Consider the following 16,636-nt stretch of genomic DNA (forward strand, 5'->3'; position numbering starts at 1 on the left):
TTTCTTTTTTTCTTTTTTTTTTGATTTTTTTTCCTCTTTTTTTGATTTTACTAACCTTAAGTTTCAATGCCTTTTATTTTTGTCCTCTAAATTTTGTCATTTGTCGTTTAAGTCCCCTAAATTTCAAAACACCCAAACAGACTTCCATTATCTTGTACTCAACTCTTGCAGGTATCGTTTTGCCCTTAATTAAAAATTTAATTTTTATTTTATTATTTATTTCCTAAAAAACATTAATTTAAAAAAATCCAGAAATTAATGCTCATTTTGTTTTGACGTAAAATATTTGCAAAAGTAAAATATTTTACATGTAAAATATTTTACCGAAAATATTTTCATTTTACCATGTTATTTTCATTTTACAATGTTTGTTTTGCATTCTTGAAAATGCAAAAAAAATTATGTTTCAACAAAATGAAAAAAATTTAACAATCTCACAATCACCACCTAATCCGGCAAAAACCAACCCACCACCACACCACCAACCACCCAAACCACCACCATATCTATACAAACCCACCTACCACCACCCTAACACTCCACTGACTGACCGACAACTCAAATCCACAAATTGGAGAAGGAAAAAAACAGGCCAAAGCCGGCCAACCACCCACCATAACCCACAAACCTTGGCCCACAAACCATTTTAGCCACCAAAAAACTCAGCCATCACCGTGACCCACAAACCATCCCAGCCACCCACCGCAACTCAAAAACCCTGCCACCCACCACAACTCATAAACCAGGCAAAAAGCCCACAGTGGTTAAAGAAACCCAGATTTGAGAACTAATGGATGAGTTGACAACGATGGAGGTAGAATTGGTGTGATGGAGGATAAATGAATCGGTGGTGGAGTCAGAGTTGATGTATGGTCGGACTGAAAAAAGAACTGATGGATTTGAGTGGTCAAACCAAGAATCAGTAGGCAAAGGTGTAGAGCCGACGATGGCAGAAGCGAAGCTGACGATGAGAGAAATCGGAGATGGGTGGCGCCTCGAACCTGAGTGGTTTAGTGTCTCTGGTTTATGTGGGCAGAGGTGGAGCTGACGATGGCAAAGGTGGAGTTGACGATAAGAGTCGCCAGAGATTAGTGTTGCCGCGAACTTAAGAATGGTTTGGTGGCTCTAGTTTGTGGGAAGAGAGAGCTGAGAATGGGAAGGGAGAGAGTCATGGGAAATAGTGTGAGAGGTACTGAGGGAGAGATAGTGTAGAGACTTTGGATTGAAGGAGTGAAAGCATTCGAGTGAGAGCCAGAGAGCATATGTAAAATGTTTTACCAAAATTTTAAGTGTAAAATATTTTACATAAATTTGTCTGGTTGATTTGGTTGACTGAAAATATTTTGCTTTTGACTAAATATTTTACAGCAAAACAAACATAGTAAAATGAGAAAATATTTTCCTGAAAATATTTTACATCAAAACAAACAGAGCGTAAAAAGAAAAACTATTCGGTAAACATAAACCCACCCACACTCCCTGTAAAATCAAAATCCCCAAAACTATTCGGTAAACCCACCAACAAAAAGACATGATATAACAATGAAAGGAACAAATGATAATTTCAGGCATAATCTGTTATATTTTTGGTTCTGTTAAAGGCATAATCTGTAGCATAATTTCAGGTTCTGTCAAAAGCATAATTTGTTGCATTACATCAACCAAGAATTCAACATCAACTTATGTTATATTTTCGGTTCACAAAGGGTAATTGGTTTGCAAATACCCAAAACTAAGCTAATGCTCTGATTGTTTTGGCATTAATGTTTTCTGAAAAATTATTCATATTTCAAAGAGTATTTTTTGGAAAATTCTCATTTTCTGATGTTTGGTAACAACCTTGAAAATGGGCTTGACAATTTTTTCTGGTGTTTGGTATCCATAGTTTTTATAACATTTTTTATATAATTTAAAACGTATATAATACGTGTTTTGTGTAAACCCACCTAATGTAATCAATATAAATAAATAATAAAAAAACCAATAATGAATTTGGTTTTCAAACTAAAATTTTGACAACGGATACAATCAAAATTAGCTATCCAATTTTCATAATCTCAAATGCTCATCTTGCTCATGTTTACGAACAGTAATGTACATAATATATATATATATATATATATATATATATATAAACCATACTTCTCGTAATTCAAAATAACCATTATAACTTTAAGTTTCATTTTAAATAGTTCAAAATGCCACATAGACCAAATAGTTTTACTGGCAAACTAATCCAATACAAATAATTTGATAAAATATACCAAAAATTGTTATAAAACCGTTGACCGATCTGTGAGAAGGAAAAAAAATAAAAACCTTATTAAAGAATGGTGTTATAGAGGGAAGAAGAAATAGGGAGAAAAAAGAGAAGAGAGGCAAATAGAGAGAGAAATTTGTGGGAAGAGAAGAGGTTGGAAGGGGTGATAGTGAGGGTGTGGGAAGAAAGAAAAAATAAAGGGCGAAGAAAAAGTGAGAGTTTATTGTGAGAAAAGCTAAATGAGAGAAAAAAAAATATTTTTTTCATAGGTCAGAAGAAGATAATATTTGCAGGAGCTATGCACTGTGTGAGAGAGAGATTGTTTTCCAAAAAAAAAATTTGGAAAACAATCTATAGAAAAAAAGCCTTTTTTTTATAAGAGTTTTCTGTTGACTAAAGATAGTTTTCCATTGAATAATCTTTTTTTATACCGCCAAACACTGGAAAATGTGTAAAACTATCTTCATAGAAGGTTTTCCAACAAAACAAACAGAGCGTTTACACAAAAAAAAAAACTGAAAGTCCAAGGGTTTGTGAACTTACCCAACCGAAAATTAGATGGAACTGCCGAGTAGTGGCCGGAGCCTCCGAAAATACCACCTTGGAGCCGCCAATTATGAATTTTTTTTTTTTTTGGAGCAGCTGAGATAGCTCTCTCTCAGTATCTCTTTCTCTCTCTCTCGATCTTAATCTCCCTCTCCCTCTTCTTCTCTCAATTTTCGAGTTAGGCTGTGATTTTAGGGGTGGGTTCATCGAATAGTTTTGGGGATTTTGATTTCACGGGGAGTGTGATGTGGGTGGGTTTACGTTTATCAAATAGTTTTTCTTTTTAATTTTTGGAATTTTTTAATTAATTTTTTTAGGAAATAAAAATTAAATTTTCTTTTTTTTGAGAAAGAAATTAAATTTTTAATTGAGGACAAAATGATAATAACAGCAAGGGTGGAAGGTGTTTTGAAAAAACAGCTAGCAAACTTAGGGTCTGTTTGGATACAGCTTATTTTGCTGAAAACTGAAAACTGAAAACACTGTAACAAATAAATAAAAAACGGCAGCTGATTATTTTAGGTCCGAGTACTGTAACTCAGCTGAAAGTTGCGTTTTTTTTTTTTTTTTCTTCTATTCACTCCTCACCCACCCAAGCGCTTGTGTCTTCGAGAAGAGAGGTCCACGCCCACCAGACCTACATCGGTCCAACACCGGCAAAGAGCCGAGGACGACAACCCAGTCCGACGCCGGCAAAGATCAAGTTCCCTTGGTGCTGGTGGATGGGTTGATCGGCAGTGGGTTTGATGGGTTGATCGACAATGGGTAGATCTGTTTGATCAATTGCTTGGTTTAATCAGTTGCTGGGTTTGATCGGTTGCGTTTGCTGGGTTTGATCGATTAATCAGTTTGATAGGTTTGATGGGTTGATCGGCAGTGGGCAGATCCATTTGATCAGTTGCTCCGGTTGATGGCTTGATCTGTTTGATGGGTTTGATTTTTTTTCACATGGGTTTGATTCATATGGTTTTGGTTTCACTGTTTTAATCTTCTCAGTTGATGGGTTTGTTGGGTTTCAAGAAGATGAATCAAGTGATGTTCTTCCCAAAACATGAAGAACACAAAGGTAAAATAAGCTATGCATTTTTCATCGTAGTCTTTGCGTTTTTCTTCGCTACTGTTTGCGCGGGTCCCACTTATGACCAAACGCCAGACGCAAGACGCGCATAGTAAACGCCAATCCAAACGCACACTTAGAGAACTGAAATAAAAAGTAATGAAATTTAGAAGATGAGTTTTGAAATTTGGCCAATAATAAAATATTAATGATATCGAAATTTGTGGAGGCTCTAAATCTTTGGTGGCATAAGTTGGGAAATTTTTTTTTTTTTTTAACTACATATTTGGTCCATATCCTATATACTATATTGCAATTTGATTACTAACCTTTCAATTGTATCAATCAATTTAGTAAATATTGTTATCTTTTGGATGAAAATTGATGACATATCTAATGACCAAAATAAAAAATTAGCTTCTGTTGATGTGATAATACTTAAATTTTATTTTTGTTGTTTGTCATGTCAACAACTTTCATCTAAGATATAAAAGTATGTGCCATGGGTTTGCAATGTTTGATTCAGAAAGCTAAGGCGAGTGGAGAAATAAAAGGGGTAGCTATATGTCGTAACGAACCCAGAATTTCCCACTTATTTTTGCAGATAATAGTGTTCTGTTTTGTCGGGCCATTGAAGGGGAGTGCCAAAAGATTCTTGATATTTTAGCTATCTATGAGCATGGTTCGGGGCAAAAAATAAATAGGGAAAAAACGAATTTATTTTTTAGCTCAAATACCTCTCCCCAGATTCAGACTAGTATACAGTAGCTGTTAGGGGTTCCAGCTATCCGCCAGTATGAGAAATATCTAGGGTTGCCAGCATTAGTGGGTCGAGCTAAGAAACAATCCTTTATTTATATCAAAGAGAGAGTGTGGAGGAAGCTCCAAGGTTGGAAAGAGAAGTTACTTTCGCAAGCAGACAGAGAAGTGCTAATCAAGTCAGTAATCCAAGCCATTCCAACTTATACCATGAGCTGCTTTAAACTTCCTAAAGGGTTGATTAAGGAGTTGGAGATTCTTATATGGAAATTCTGGTGGGGATATAATGGAGACAATAGAAAGGTGCATTAGGTTAAATGGGACAAACTTTGCGAGGCCAAGGAGGTGGGAGGACTGGGGTTCAGAAAAAGGTAATCTAATAAGTAATTTTATATTTTCTTTTGATTTCTTATTCAATTCAATGTTTATGAGATGTCAAAATAATTAAGGGATTAACTTTAGACGTTCCTCTATATTAAATCTAATAAACTTGTTTGGGGCATATCATAAATCTATGGGTTTGTTCAAAATTAACCTCTTGCACTCTTGCTCTTTGGTTTTGCCTTCCCTTCCCTTCCCTTCCTGGTGCAACTGCTAAATAATGAGAATAAATGAAGGCACAAGTATGGAGATAATATAAAATAAAGAAAATTACATTTTATTTTAGTTAAGTTTTAGGGCTTGGCTTGCTTCTCGTTTCATTAGGTGTTATCTCAAAAACTGAGGATATCTCCTTCTCTTCTTCTATTTATTTTATTTTTGCTATAATATAATTTTGGTCACTAAACTTTGTTAAAATTTTGCTTTCGCCCTAAATTTTTTTTCAATAGTTTAGAGAAAAAATTAGGGATGATAAAAAAAAATTCAATAGTTTAGGGATAAAAAAAAATTTAAAAGTTTAAGGATAGAAGTGAAACATTTTCAATAGTTTAGAGACGGAAAATGACATTTTCAATAGTTTAGGATGAAAAAACAAACTTTTTTAAAGTTTAGGAATGAGAAACAAACCTTTGGTAACATTTAGGGACTAAAATAATATTTCGGCATTTTTTTTTAACAAATTTTGTATTTTATTATAATAGGAAGATGACATGTGTTCACTCACAAAACCATATATATATATATATATATATATATATATATCCCCTTTCCCTCTCCCTTATGTGTGTGTGTGTTTGTTTCTCCAAAAAAAAAAGAATGAGTAATTGTCCCACATTGCTTAAAAGAGTATTGTGTAGTATAAGTTGTCACACCCTCCCTTAAAAGTTACCATGGCTTTTGAGTGGAGTTGTGTTGTGCCTTTGTGTTATAACCTCTTTCCCTCTCCCTTGTGTGTGCGCGTGTGTTTGTTTCTCAAAAAAAAAAAAAAGGAGTAATTGTCCCACATTACTTAAAAGAGTGTGTTATATGTAGTATAACTTGCCCCACCCTCCCTTAAAAGTTACCATGGTTTTTGAGTGGAGTTGTGGTGTACATTTGTGTTAGAACTCATTTCCCCCTCCCTTGTGTGTGTGTGTGTGTTTGTTTCTCAATATATATATATATATATATAAACAAAGATTGATGTGACTTAAATAATGTTCCCAAGTGCAGGATTCTCGCGAAGTAATAGAAATTTTGATGGTTTGGTAAAGGAAATTTAGATTGAGAGAAAAAACAACAATATATTAAGGTGTTAAGGCTTGATAGGCCACAAACTGAATGACCCCTTATGATAGAAATTAATTAATTAATTAGCCAAATTATTAATTAATCAATTTATCATGCAAATGCATGGTAGCACAAACAAATCACCAACAAACTAAATATGCAGCGGAAAATAAATAATACGGTGATTTGTTTACGAATGGGGAAAACCTAACGGTAAAAATCCCACCAGGTGATTTTCAGGTCACCACTTCCGAAACTCCACTATTATCACAACAAGCGGTTACAAGTAAAGGAATCCAAGTACCTTACCAACCTACAGTTGAACTCTTACCCCAATACCCAATTGGACTTGTTCTGTAGTGATAGTTCCCCTTTCAGATGCACGACTCCCAGTACGTGACTAACCAATTGAGCGGATCCCAGAACGCGACTTCAATCACCAACTAAGACGTTGTTGGTTGCAAAGTTTTTCAGTTCATCCACACGATGAAGATCAAGAAGATACTTGGTCACAAAACCCTACGGTGCACATACACAGCAACTTCTTCAAGAGAAAGAGATGAACTAGGGCAAGAACTTCATCTCCGGTCACAATTTGCTTGAACAGAGTTTGCTCAAAACTTGTGAATACTTTGACGGCCCTTAAACTGATCCTTTTATATGTCTAGGGTTAGGAGAAAAGAAAGCCCAAAGACACATTCACGGATCCCAAGAAAATCATATTGAAATTCTGAAAATTTTAAACCTCGACAGATAGCAGGTGTCGAGCAGGTGTCGAGTAGCTGTCGAGCACACCAAATGTAGAACAGCTTCCTTAAGCTCGATAGATGCAACTGTCGAGTTTTAATGATTTTGCACTCTGAACTTGTTTTCTTGAACAGACTTGAAGGCTTCAATACTTGATCTTGAAACAAGGTTTCTTGAAGTATTTAAAGACATCCTAAATCTACCCAAATACAAGTAAAGTGTGTTTTGTCAAAAGATAAGTCAATTACATAAAATCATGACATATGTTCTTAACATGTGAAACACATATGTCCTAATAAGGTTTAAGAATCCACACGCAACACATCTATTGGTAGTCTTAACAATATTTATTCTATAACTCAACTAAAATTCATACAAAAGATGATCTTAGTCAGATGATTTAACAATAAGAACTCAAGAATTAACTTTCTAATATAGTTTCATGGAATTGATTGATTTTAGGCAAGACCAACTAGTGAATTGATCCGAAGGGAATGCTAAGTATTTAATGTGCCTAGAGTCTATGCTAAATCAAAGAATTATATAGAACTAAACTCTTTTCTAGATAATTAAATCAATAAAAAACACAAGAATATAAGAATTGAAACCATAAAACAATTGTTAAGAATATACTAATAAACGATTGGGTTTCACCCCTTATCTTAGCAAGGCTTCTAGCAAGCCATTACACCAAATGAGCTATAAAAATTGTAAAGAAATTTTGAGAAAACCTAAATTTCATTCTATAGAACCTCCCCTCTGAATTTTGCCCAAAAGAGCCTTTAAATAGGCTAAGTAATCTTATTACAAGTTGTATTTCCTGTTTGGAGAAAATCTCAGGTTTTTAGGCTTCACTTAACCGACGTTTTTGGCCTATTTAAAGTTCGAATTAAGACTTTCGAATTAAGACTTTTGGTAAACTACAAAGTTGTAGCCCTTTAAATTACCTTTCCATCCCAACTTAAATAATCTCAATTAGAAAAGTTATGCTCAAAATACTAATTGCTACACGGACTGAAATCCTAATCTAAATTGAACTTGGGTTGGTGCAAATTTTCTTTGATTCCTTACTCCAATTGGACTCAAATTTAATAGGGTTGACCTTTTTTAACTTCATTATGGCCATTGTAAAAATAAATTCCATTAACTTTCTTCTTTGCACAAATTCGCTCACTTAATTTCATTCTCCTACCAAAAAAAAAAAAAAAATTGACATGTTAAAATTTATTTGAGCACAAAATTAATTATTCAACATTATTTCAAAACCAAATATAAAATGCATGAATTAGCATAAAATATGTATGATAGTACTTTCTAATAATGATATAAATATGCAAAATTAAGGTATTATCAAAGACTAAAAATATATTTTGGTACTTTAATATAAAAACAACCTTATTACTCAATTAATTTACACAAAAAAGACCAGTTGATATTCTTGCAAATATATTTATTGTCAAAACAACTCCCTTTTGTTTATATTAAATTTCCTAATCCTCCCATGATGTAATACTCTACTTTATTTAGATAACTCTTATGTAATTTTTCCTTGGATAATCCTGAGTTCTTTTTTGAAGACTAACTCATTACACACAATTTGCATGTGCTCAGAGGCTTATTGTATATATATTTTTTAATGTTGACATTTCCCAATTCCCAAAGAATGAACACTGATATAACATTGGAGTAGTTATCTTGTGGGTGGGTGTGTCTATGTTCATTTTTTGGTGCTCTGGGCCATGCCCTTAGAACGTTGGCAATGTCTGCTTTACCTTTCCTGCTCTATGTGATAGCATTATACATGATGTATGTATATCTATATAGCATTACTCTTTTAAAAAAGAATCAAAAAATGGTTGGATTTAAGTTTTATAATAAGATATAATAAAATAAGTATATTAAATAGGAACATTGTGTTTTATTTCTTTTTTAGAAAATGATTTGACAGAATTTGTTTCTTTAGGTAGTTTTTTAATATTTTATATCTACTGTTCCAATGTTAGATGCCATCACATGAGTAGGTTTTATTTAATGTTTTATCTTAGTCTCTATTATTCCATCTTTTACCCATTTATGATTTTTAAAGCTAAGTATAGGCCTGTCCACGGGTCGGGTCGAATGGGGTCAATTTTGGACCCAACTTGGAACCGATCCACCGATGTCAGATGGAAGGTGGAGGGACTTGAGAAACCGATTATCGACATCAATTGGTCAAGTCGATTTCAAGTTCGAGTGAAGGTCGCTGGAACTTGCAAAAACCACCGAAATCTTTAAAAATTCATATAATTATGCAAAAATTCTCCGAAATTTGTTGGGATTTGGGCGGATCTAGCTAAATCTCACCAGATTAAGTCGAGATCTCTCTAGATCTCCCCAAAACATAGCTTGATCTTGCTAGATTTGACTGAATTTCTTATATAGCATTGGTCGGGTCAAGTGGCTCAAGTTTTGGAGAAGTAAACCTGCCACTCGACCCACCGGTGTCAGTTCTTGGAGGTGGATACTTGCGCCGCCAACCACCGGGAGCTTCAGTTTGGGCTGGAATTAGGTCACATTGGGCAGTTTGGTCGGGTTTTAGAGTGGTGGTCAAGTTTGGACACCCCTAGCTACGTATATAACAATTTGATTTTCATGACTCCCGTAACAAACGGCTATTGTACTTTTAGTTTAGGAAAAATGCATTTACTTCCGTACCAATGGAAACAAAACGTTGGACAAAAGTTTAATTCAATGTTATAGACGTAATATACATGTACAATACGCATATTTACTAACTAAATAATAGATCAAAAAATAAATAAAATATTAACTTTGTGAAGGACAATTTAGATCTAATTACTTGTCCCAAAAAAAAAAAAAAAATCTAGGCTCTGTTTATTTTGTTGTAAATGTTTTCTATATTTTATTATATTTGTTTTATTATAAAATTTGGTCAAACTTGAAAGTGTTTCTGCTGACTATAAAATCTTTTGTAAAAAATGTTGTAAAACATTTTACATTTAAAATTATAGTAAAACATTTTACAAAAACACATAGTAGCTTTCCCCTCCCATCAAGTGGCTAGGTGGCCAGTTCGGTAGCAATGATCCGGTTGCCAGAGCCTCCAATCCAATGCCAATAGTTTAGCCACTAGCAACTGAGCCACCGATTTTAGAAATTTGTGTTTAAAAAAAAAATTTAAATTTCACATCACACACCTAAAAATATTTACATATTTTTTTTTATAAGAGATTAAGTTATGTAAGGGTGTGGTGTTAAAACCTATGTTTTACCCTTCCAATCTCAACATGCCATATCATCTTATCACATATTTAAAAATAAACATAACTACACTAAATCAATTCTAATACCCATATATAAATCCAACTAAATTGAGAGTTTATTGAAATGTTATTAGGCATGGTAAGATGTATTGAATTAAAGTAAAACTAGTCGCAAACCTACACGATGCGTGGAAATATACAACTACTTTGTAACATGGTATAATGTATGATTTATTCTATAAACGTATTGGAGATATCATTTCTAAAATTATGGATGTTCCCCCTACACACACACTCTCTCTCTCTCTCTTCATGTTTATGTGTCACCTCTCCAATGGAGGAGGATCCTATTTATACAGGTAGTACCATCCCATCAATGAGGAGATTGAGTAGAGGAGATTGAAAGATACTTATCTCATCAAGGGTCTTTTTTACCTTTTAGGAAGGTGAGTGGACTGTTAGGTAAGGAGCAATGTTCAAGCCAATCATTTAATAATAAATGCAATCTTTGTTAAGAGGGATCATCAATTTATTTAATGCGAAAGTGACTATTGCTGGATCTAGGTGCTACTATCTCTAGTTCGTCGGTTGTACTTTCTGCAAGACTTTGGATATCCACTAGTTCTTCCACAGTTTGCTCATATCATTGGTCATAGGCTGAGGTCATGATATTCCTCGGCCATGTACCGATTTGGAATGGGGATTATTGTTGGGCTGGGCTCTGTGGCCCAATGAGAGCTTCGACCCCACATTCTTTATTCCATTCCCTGGGGCTTTCGGCCCATGGGTTTTTTTGCAAATAGTCCACCCTAAACAGAGATATTGCTCGAGTAAATGTTGATTGTTTCTTCAACTCCTTAGAGCATTAGCATCAGGAAATTCCAATTCTACTCTATTTTACCATTCCAAAAAGTCACTTTATCATTATACCATCCCATTTTACAATACCTCCAACATCCCAAACTTTTATTTTTCTATTCTACTCATTAAAATAATATATCTACACAATAAAATATATTTTTTCTTTTTTTCTACTCATTCATCTATCTACTGCCCCCCAAAAAAAACCCACTCCGTGACCCACGCCGACCAAAACGCAGAACCCAGGCCTCGCCGACCAATACGCAGAACCAAGACCTCGCCGACCAAGCAAGACCCAGACCTCGCTGACCAAGCACGACACAGCAACCCACGGTCAAACACAACAACCCACCCTCTCCGATTCAAACCTCTGTCAAACCCATCGGAGCCATCTCCAGCAACCCACCCTCTCCGATTCAAACCTTTGTCAAACCCGTCGGAGCCATCTCCAGCACACCCAGCCCGCCGATCCACGCCAATCCAAACCCACCATCAACCGATCCCAACCCACCACCATGCCCAGATCAAACCACGAACCCAACCCAGCTCCGGTGCAAGCCTTGAACGAGAAAGAGAGATGTGAGATGAGAGAAAGAGGGACTTTGCATGGAGTGGGAGACGGAGAGACAGAGTGGGAGTGAGAGGGAGAGAGGACTGAAGGAGAGAGAACCATGGAATAAAAAATTAATATTCAGTTTAGAATTGTGCTACAGTGCAATTCTAAAGATAGAATTGCACTGTAGCAGTATTGCAAAAAAATTTGCAATACTTGGGTTTGGCATTCTCTGATGCAGAGTGTTTTGAAGCTTAAAATGCTAAATTTCTCTTACATATGGCATTAGCATTCTCCAATGCTAATGCTCTTAGTAAGAACTGAATTCCAAATCCTTCCCCCATCTTTCACCATTGCACCAGGATAGCCATGGTCTTTCTTTCCCTTCACTGATACAGAAACTATGTTTTGGAACATGTACTGCACTATTGTAGCTTTCTTTCACTGCACCCTCCCTTCGCTTTGCCCTAAACTCTGCATTTGCTTTTAGATACTTGTACGTTTGTTTGCTCCATCACAGACTTGGCACTCTTGTGACCATGGACTCTTGAACTTTTAACATCACCAGTAGTATACTTATTTTTGTTTCTTGCTTGTACTCTTCTCTAGTAGCATTCTGATTATGCTATCATCACCATTCATTTTGTGTTTTCAGCAAGTTGTGGACAAGAACAATTCCTACAACCCTCCTATTGTAATGTGTGCATGGATGTGCTTATTTATTTTTCAAAATTTTTTACGTTTCAAGTGCCACACTGCAATTACAAAAAGGCATAGTTGCCAAGCAAACGATTTCCGGGGGAGAATCATTTTCTTGAAACAGCTTACAAATGTCTGCTGCCCTGACAATTGAATCCATGGAAAAAGAAAGGGCGCATACATAATTCTAGTGCATGGAGAAGTTGGGAGAGATAGTTCAGCATTCAAAATAGAACAGTTGTAATTCACGACCTGAGCATTTACCTATAAAGAGGAGTCAGACAGCAACTTTTCCTCCACACCAGACGCCAACTCATGAAGGAAATTTTTGTTTCTTTGTTATATTTCAGTAACAAAAATAAACTTTAACTCCCCCAAAACAAAGGGTTAAGGCTGTGGCAGTATGACCAGGTTTCAAAGATCACTTAGAAGCCTGTGAGCTCCTAGAGCACTATAATTTCACTGGGAATTAATATACATCATTTGGTTGAAAACTATATTGGTGTTTCCTGACAATGGCATTAGAATCTTAGGTGGTCCAATCTTCATCACTTCCCTCAGCATCCTAAACAAGATAATAATGAATGAAATTAGCAAGACCAGCAAACTATATAAATTCACACATTCTTCAAAAGACTAGTTGTAACACTGTTGCAGCGTCAATGGCTATCACAGTAACAGTTCAAGTTCAGTACCAAAAACCAGTTATCACAACCTGGCTTCAAACAACAATATATCAGCAACGACTGAAATTTGATATATAGTTTGTTTACCATTGACATTGAGACCAAATGTTTGCAAATGCAATAAGATATATATTTTTCATTTAAAAATCACCTGTGAAGAGCTTGAGAATTGTTCAATTTCATCATCTTTAATCTGCAAGGTTCATGAATTCAAAGGTTAGCAAAGAAGCAAATCACTTGATTGAACCCAAAAATAAATAAAAAAGGATCTAAGAAAACCCATATCTTAAGCTCTTATAATAGAAAAGTTTGACCCTCGAAAGCTCTCTATTGCACTCACCACAAATGCACATAACGCATAAAAGACACTGCTTCCAAGCAGCACTGGGTATCCACCATGGTTTTAAAAATCAGTATGGTCAAATAACTGGAATAGAGAGTGGTTCTCGGTTTTATGGTCGGACCGGAGTTGGACCGATAGTCGAACCGATGATGTCATAAATAATTAATTAATAATTATAAAATATAAATAAATAAATAATTTTATAACTAATCATTTTAAATTAAATAATAGTAAAACATTAAACCTTAACTTATATATATATATATGTGTGTGTGTGTATAGACAGCCAAGCTCAAGCCCACTACAAAAAGTATTTTAGTTATTCTTTTATTTTGCAAATAAGAAAAGTCACCGGTGAGTAGCAATATCATTAGCAATATCATTGCCCACTTGATATTTCTTTCCCACCACATATCCTACCTTTACACGTTGATACTCCACCCACCACATACTTTGAAATCTTACATCCACACCTTGGTTAATTAAAAGCTCTGTACTTCTAGTTTCTTCTTTCACTTTTTTCTAATTTTTAATCTCTTTGCCTTCAATACTCTCTCTCTCTCTCTCTCTCTCTCTCTCTCGTCAATATATGTGCATCAGTGCATGTGCAAGTCTGCAAGAGCAGCAAGCAAAGCTCTTAAACTGAAGCGGACATATTGTACCTGCATCTCTTTGGTTTGGGCTTCCTCAGTTCTTCCTCAACTGAATCAACTCATAAATAGTAAATCTGATGTTTTTGGTGTCAATGTGGGCATCTTAGGCTTCACAGCTCTAGACTAGACAACATCTTCAAAGTCAAAATCTCTCTTCTTCTTAAATCTGAAACAAAATCTCTATCTTTTTAATTTTTTGTCAAAAACACAGTGGCTGAAGTGTTAATGAACAAAGCAGCTTAAAACCAGTTTAACCGTACCGGTTTCCGGTTAAACTGCCAGTTTTCCGATTTTCCTTTTTTTTTTTTTTCTTCTTCTTAATTTCTGGTTTTTAACAATAACTGGACTGGATTAAGGTCCAGTTTCTGGCTGAATTGGTCGAACCGGCCGGTCTGATTTGGTTTTTAAAACCATGGTCTCCATTACTAAGTGCCCCACGTCAAGAATCCAAAAAGTACATTTTCGACTTGGGCATAATCAAGACAAGCCAGACAAAGCAAACATCAAGATCAAAGCTGGCAGGCAACCAAACCACACAAAAGGAGGATGATCAATTGACGCAAGGGCTATAAACAAACTAAGCCGAGTATTAAAATTTTAGAATTGTTCATTTAATCTTATTACATGAGCAGAGCTTAAGCTTATCAACAAACTAGATTACATGTTCAAACTTGATTCATTTTCTTATTGAGCAAGCTCGAGTATTCACGAGATACTTGATTAACTTATTATTTTTCCATATACGTAATCATCATGACTAAAAATTTTTACATCGTCACAAATTTAGACTAAAACTTAATAACTAATTTAATATTGAAATTATATTATTTGAGTTGATTAGATAGAATGATTTTGATTTATGAACTTATAAGATTAGATTTACCAACCTTGTATTCACAATAATTAAATATAATTTTTATTATGAAATGAACTATTTGATAAATCGCTAGTTCTCCCAAAAGTTTAAACTAATAGGAAATTGTGAATTTAATAATTAACTATAATTCTAACACTTTTCCTCACATGTGGATCCAGATTTCTCAATAAATGGGACCCAACACATGTGATTTTTAACATTTTATATGAGAGGTAGAGTGGGGAATCGAGTTCAAGATCTCTTGCTTTGTTACCATAATAAATTACCATTTCTCCCATAAGCTTAAACAATTAGGAAATTATGAATTTACTTATTTAACTATAATTCTAACACTATTTATATTATTAATAAATTACAAATAATATTTTAATATCTTATGAACTTATATATACACTTATACAATCAAATATCAAGTTTACATAAGTATTGTTGCCAGTGGTATTTACATGTTCGGGGTAAATTTGTAAAAATATATTAAATCTATTAGTATAAATACTAAGAGTTCGTTTGGGAACAGTTTATTTAGTTGAAACTAAAAACTTTTTGCTAAAAATACTAAAATTAAAAGGTAGTTGAAATTGTATAGTGGAACCCATTAATAGTACCAAAAAGTGTAATGAGACTCATAAATAATAGCAAAAATAAACTGAATAGTAAAAAAACTAGTTTTTTAAGCTAATACCAAACGCAACCTAAGTATGTGTTAGGTTAAATTAATTAACCCTAAACACAATTCTCGGGACTAACATGGTATGAGGGCACACAAACACCCATTGCCACTACCACTAACACTAGCGTCAACCGTCAATGCGGCGTTCCTCATTGCCAGCAGTATAGTAATAGCAATCCCTAACTCCAACAACCGCAGTCACTCCCAAAAGAAAAAGATCCCCTTCAAGACTTCAACGAGGCTTCTGTTGCCATTAAGAGAGTACCACCACTTGTTTGTACCCATCGTGACTCCAATGAGGTTCCTATAGCCATTCCGAGACCAACCAGTGCCGTCATGACCCAGTTAAGTTACTAAGTCAAAGACCAAACAGTGCTGTCACAACCCAGTTAAGTTACCAAGTCGACTGGCCCATATCTCAGTATTTTGCAACCCAAAGACCCAAATCTTTGTGTATAGGGCAGAAACTTAGCCCTTGCGAATTCTCTGCCAAAAGCTGGTGACCCACCATAGCCACCTGTTTTGTGTTAATTTGGTATTTTTGTGCATATCAAGCTTCAATATGTTCTTTGTTTCTGCGGTTATGCAATTGTAGGCTTGTAGCAGTGTGGTACAGGTTGCTGCATTTGCAATCCATTTCTTGGGTGGTTCATGTTTGCTATCTTGATGGCCAAATGGTATAATGCTTTGTGTTTGGAGTTTTGTGATTGGACAGTATTAGTGACTAGTTGGTGGATTGTGTGTGGGACAGTAATGCTGGTGGTTTATTCCATTGCTTGGTGCTATGAAGTCCAAAGACGGTAATCCAAACCTAAATTTTTGTTCTCCTAATATGCTTTCCATTAGAGTCCGCCTACGGACACGCTTAAACCCACACCCAATTTTACAACATACTCGGATGTGAACTTATGATTGGATTTCACTACTTACACATGGGACCACTATTGCTAAAACAAAAATTTAAGTGCCCCAATCAGAAGGTGACACTAAAGTGTATTGTGGGTTTGGGTGT

At 35.0% G+C, this 16,636-nt stretch overlaps 1 protein-coding gene across 2 annotated transcripts in view; it reads right to left on the reverse strand.

Annotated features, from left to right (window-relative positions):
* Positions 1-12,611: 12,611 nt before the first annotated feature.
* Positions 12,612-16,636, reverse strand: part of LOC126701420 (DNA-binding protein RHL1) — a 32,544-nt gene continuing 28,519 nt past the window's right edge. For both annotated transcript variants that reach the window (XM_050399509.1, XM_050399508.1), the window contains 2 exons: positions 13,233-13,274; positions 12,612-12,960 (listed from right to left, as the gene is read on the reverse strand). In XM_050399509.1, the coding sequence (XP_050255466.1) occupies positions 13,270-13,274 (5 nt within the window). In that variant the 3' untranslated portion in view covers positions 12,612-12,960; positions 13,233-13,269. The remainder of the gene's footprint in view (positions 12,961-13,232; positions 13,275-16,636) is intronic.

The sequence above is a fragment of the Quercus robur genome, chromosome 10 (assembly GCF_932294415.1).
Source record: "Quercus robur chromosome 10, dhQueRobu3.1, whole genome shotgun sequence".
Taxonomy (NCBI): Eukaryota; Viridiplantae; Streptophyta; class Magnoliopsida; order Fagales; family Fagaceae; genus Quercus; species Quercus robur.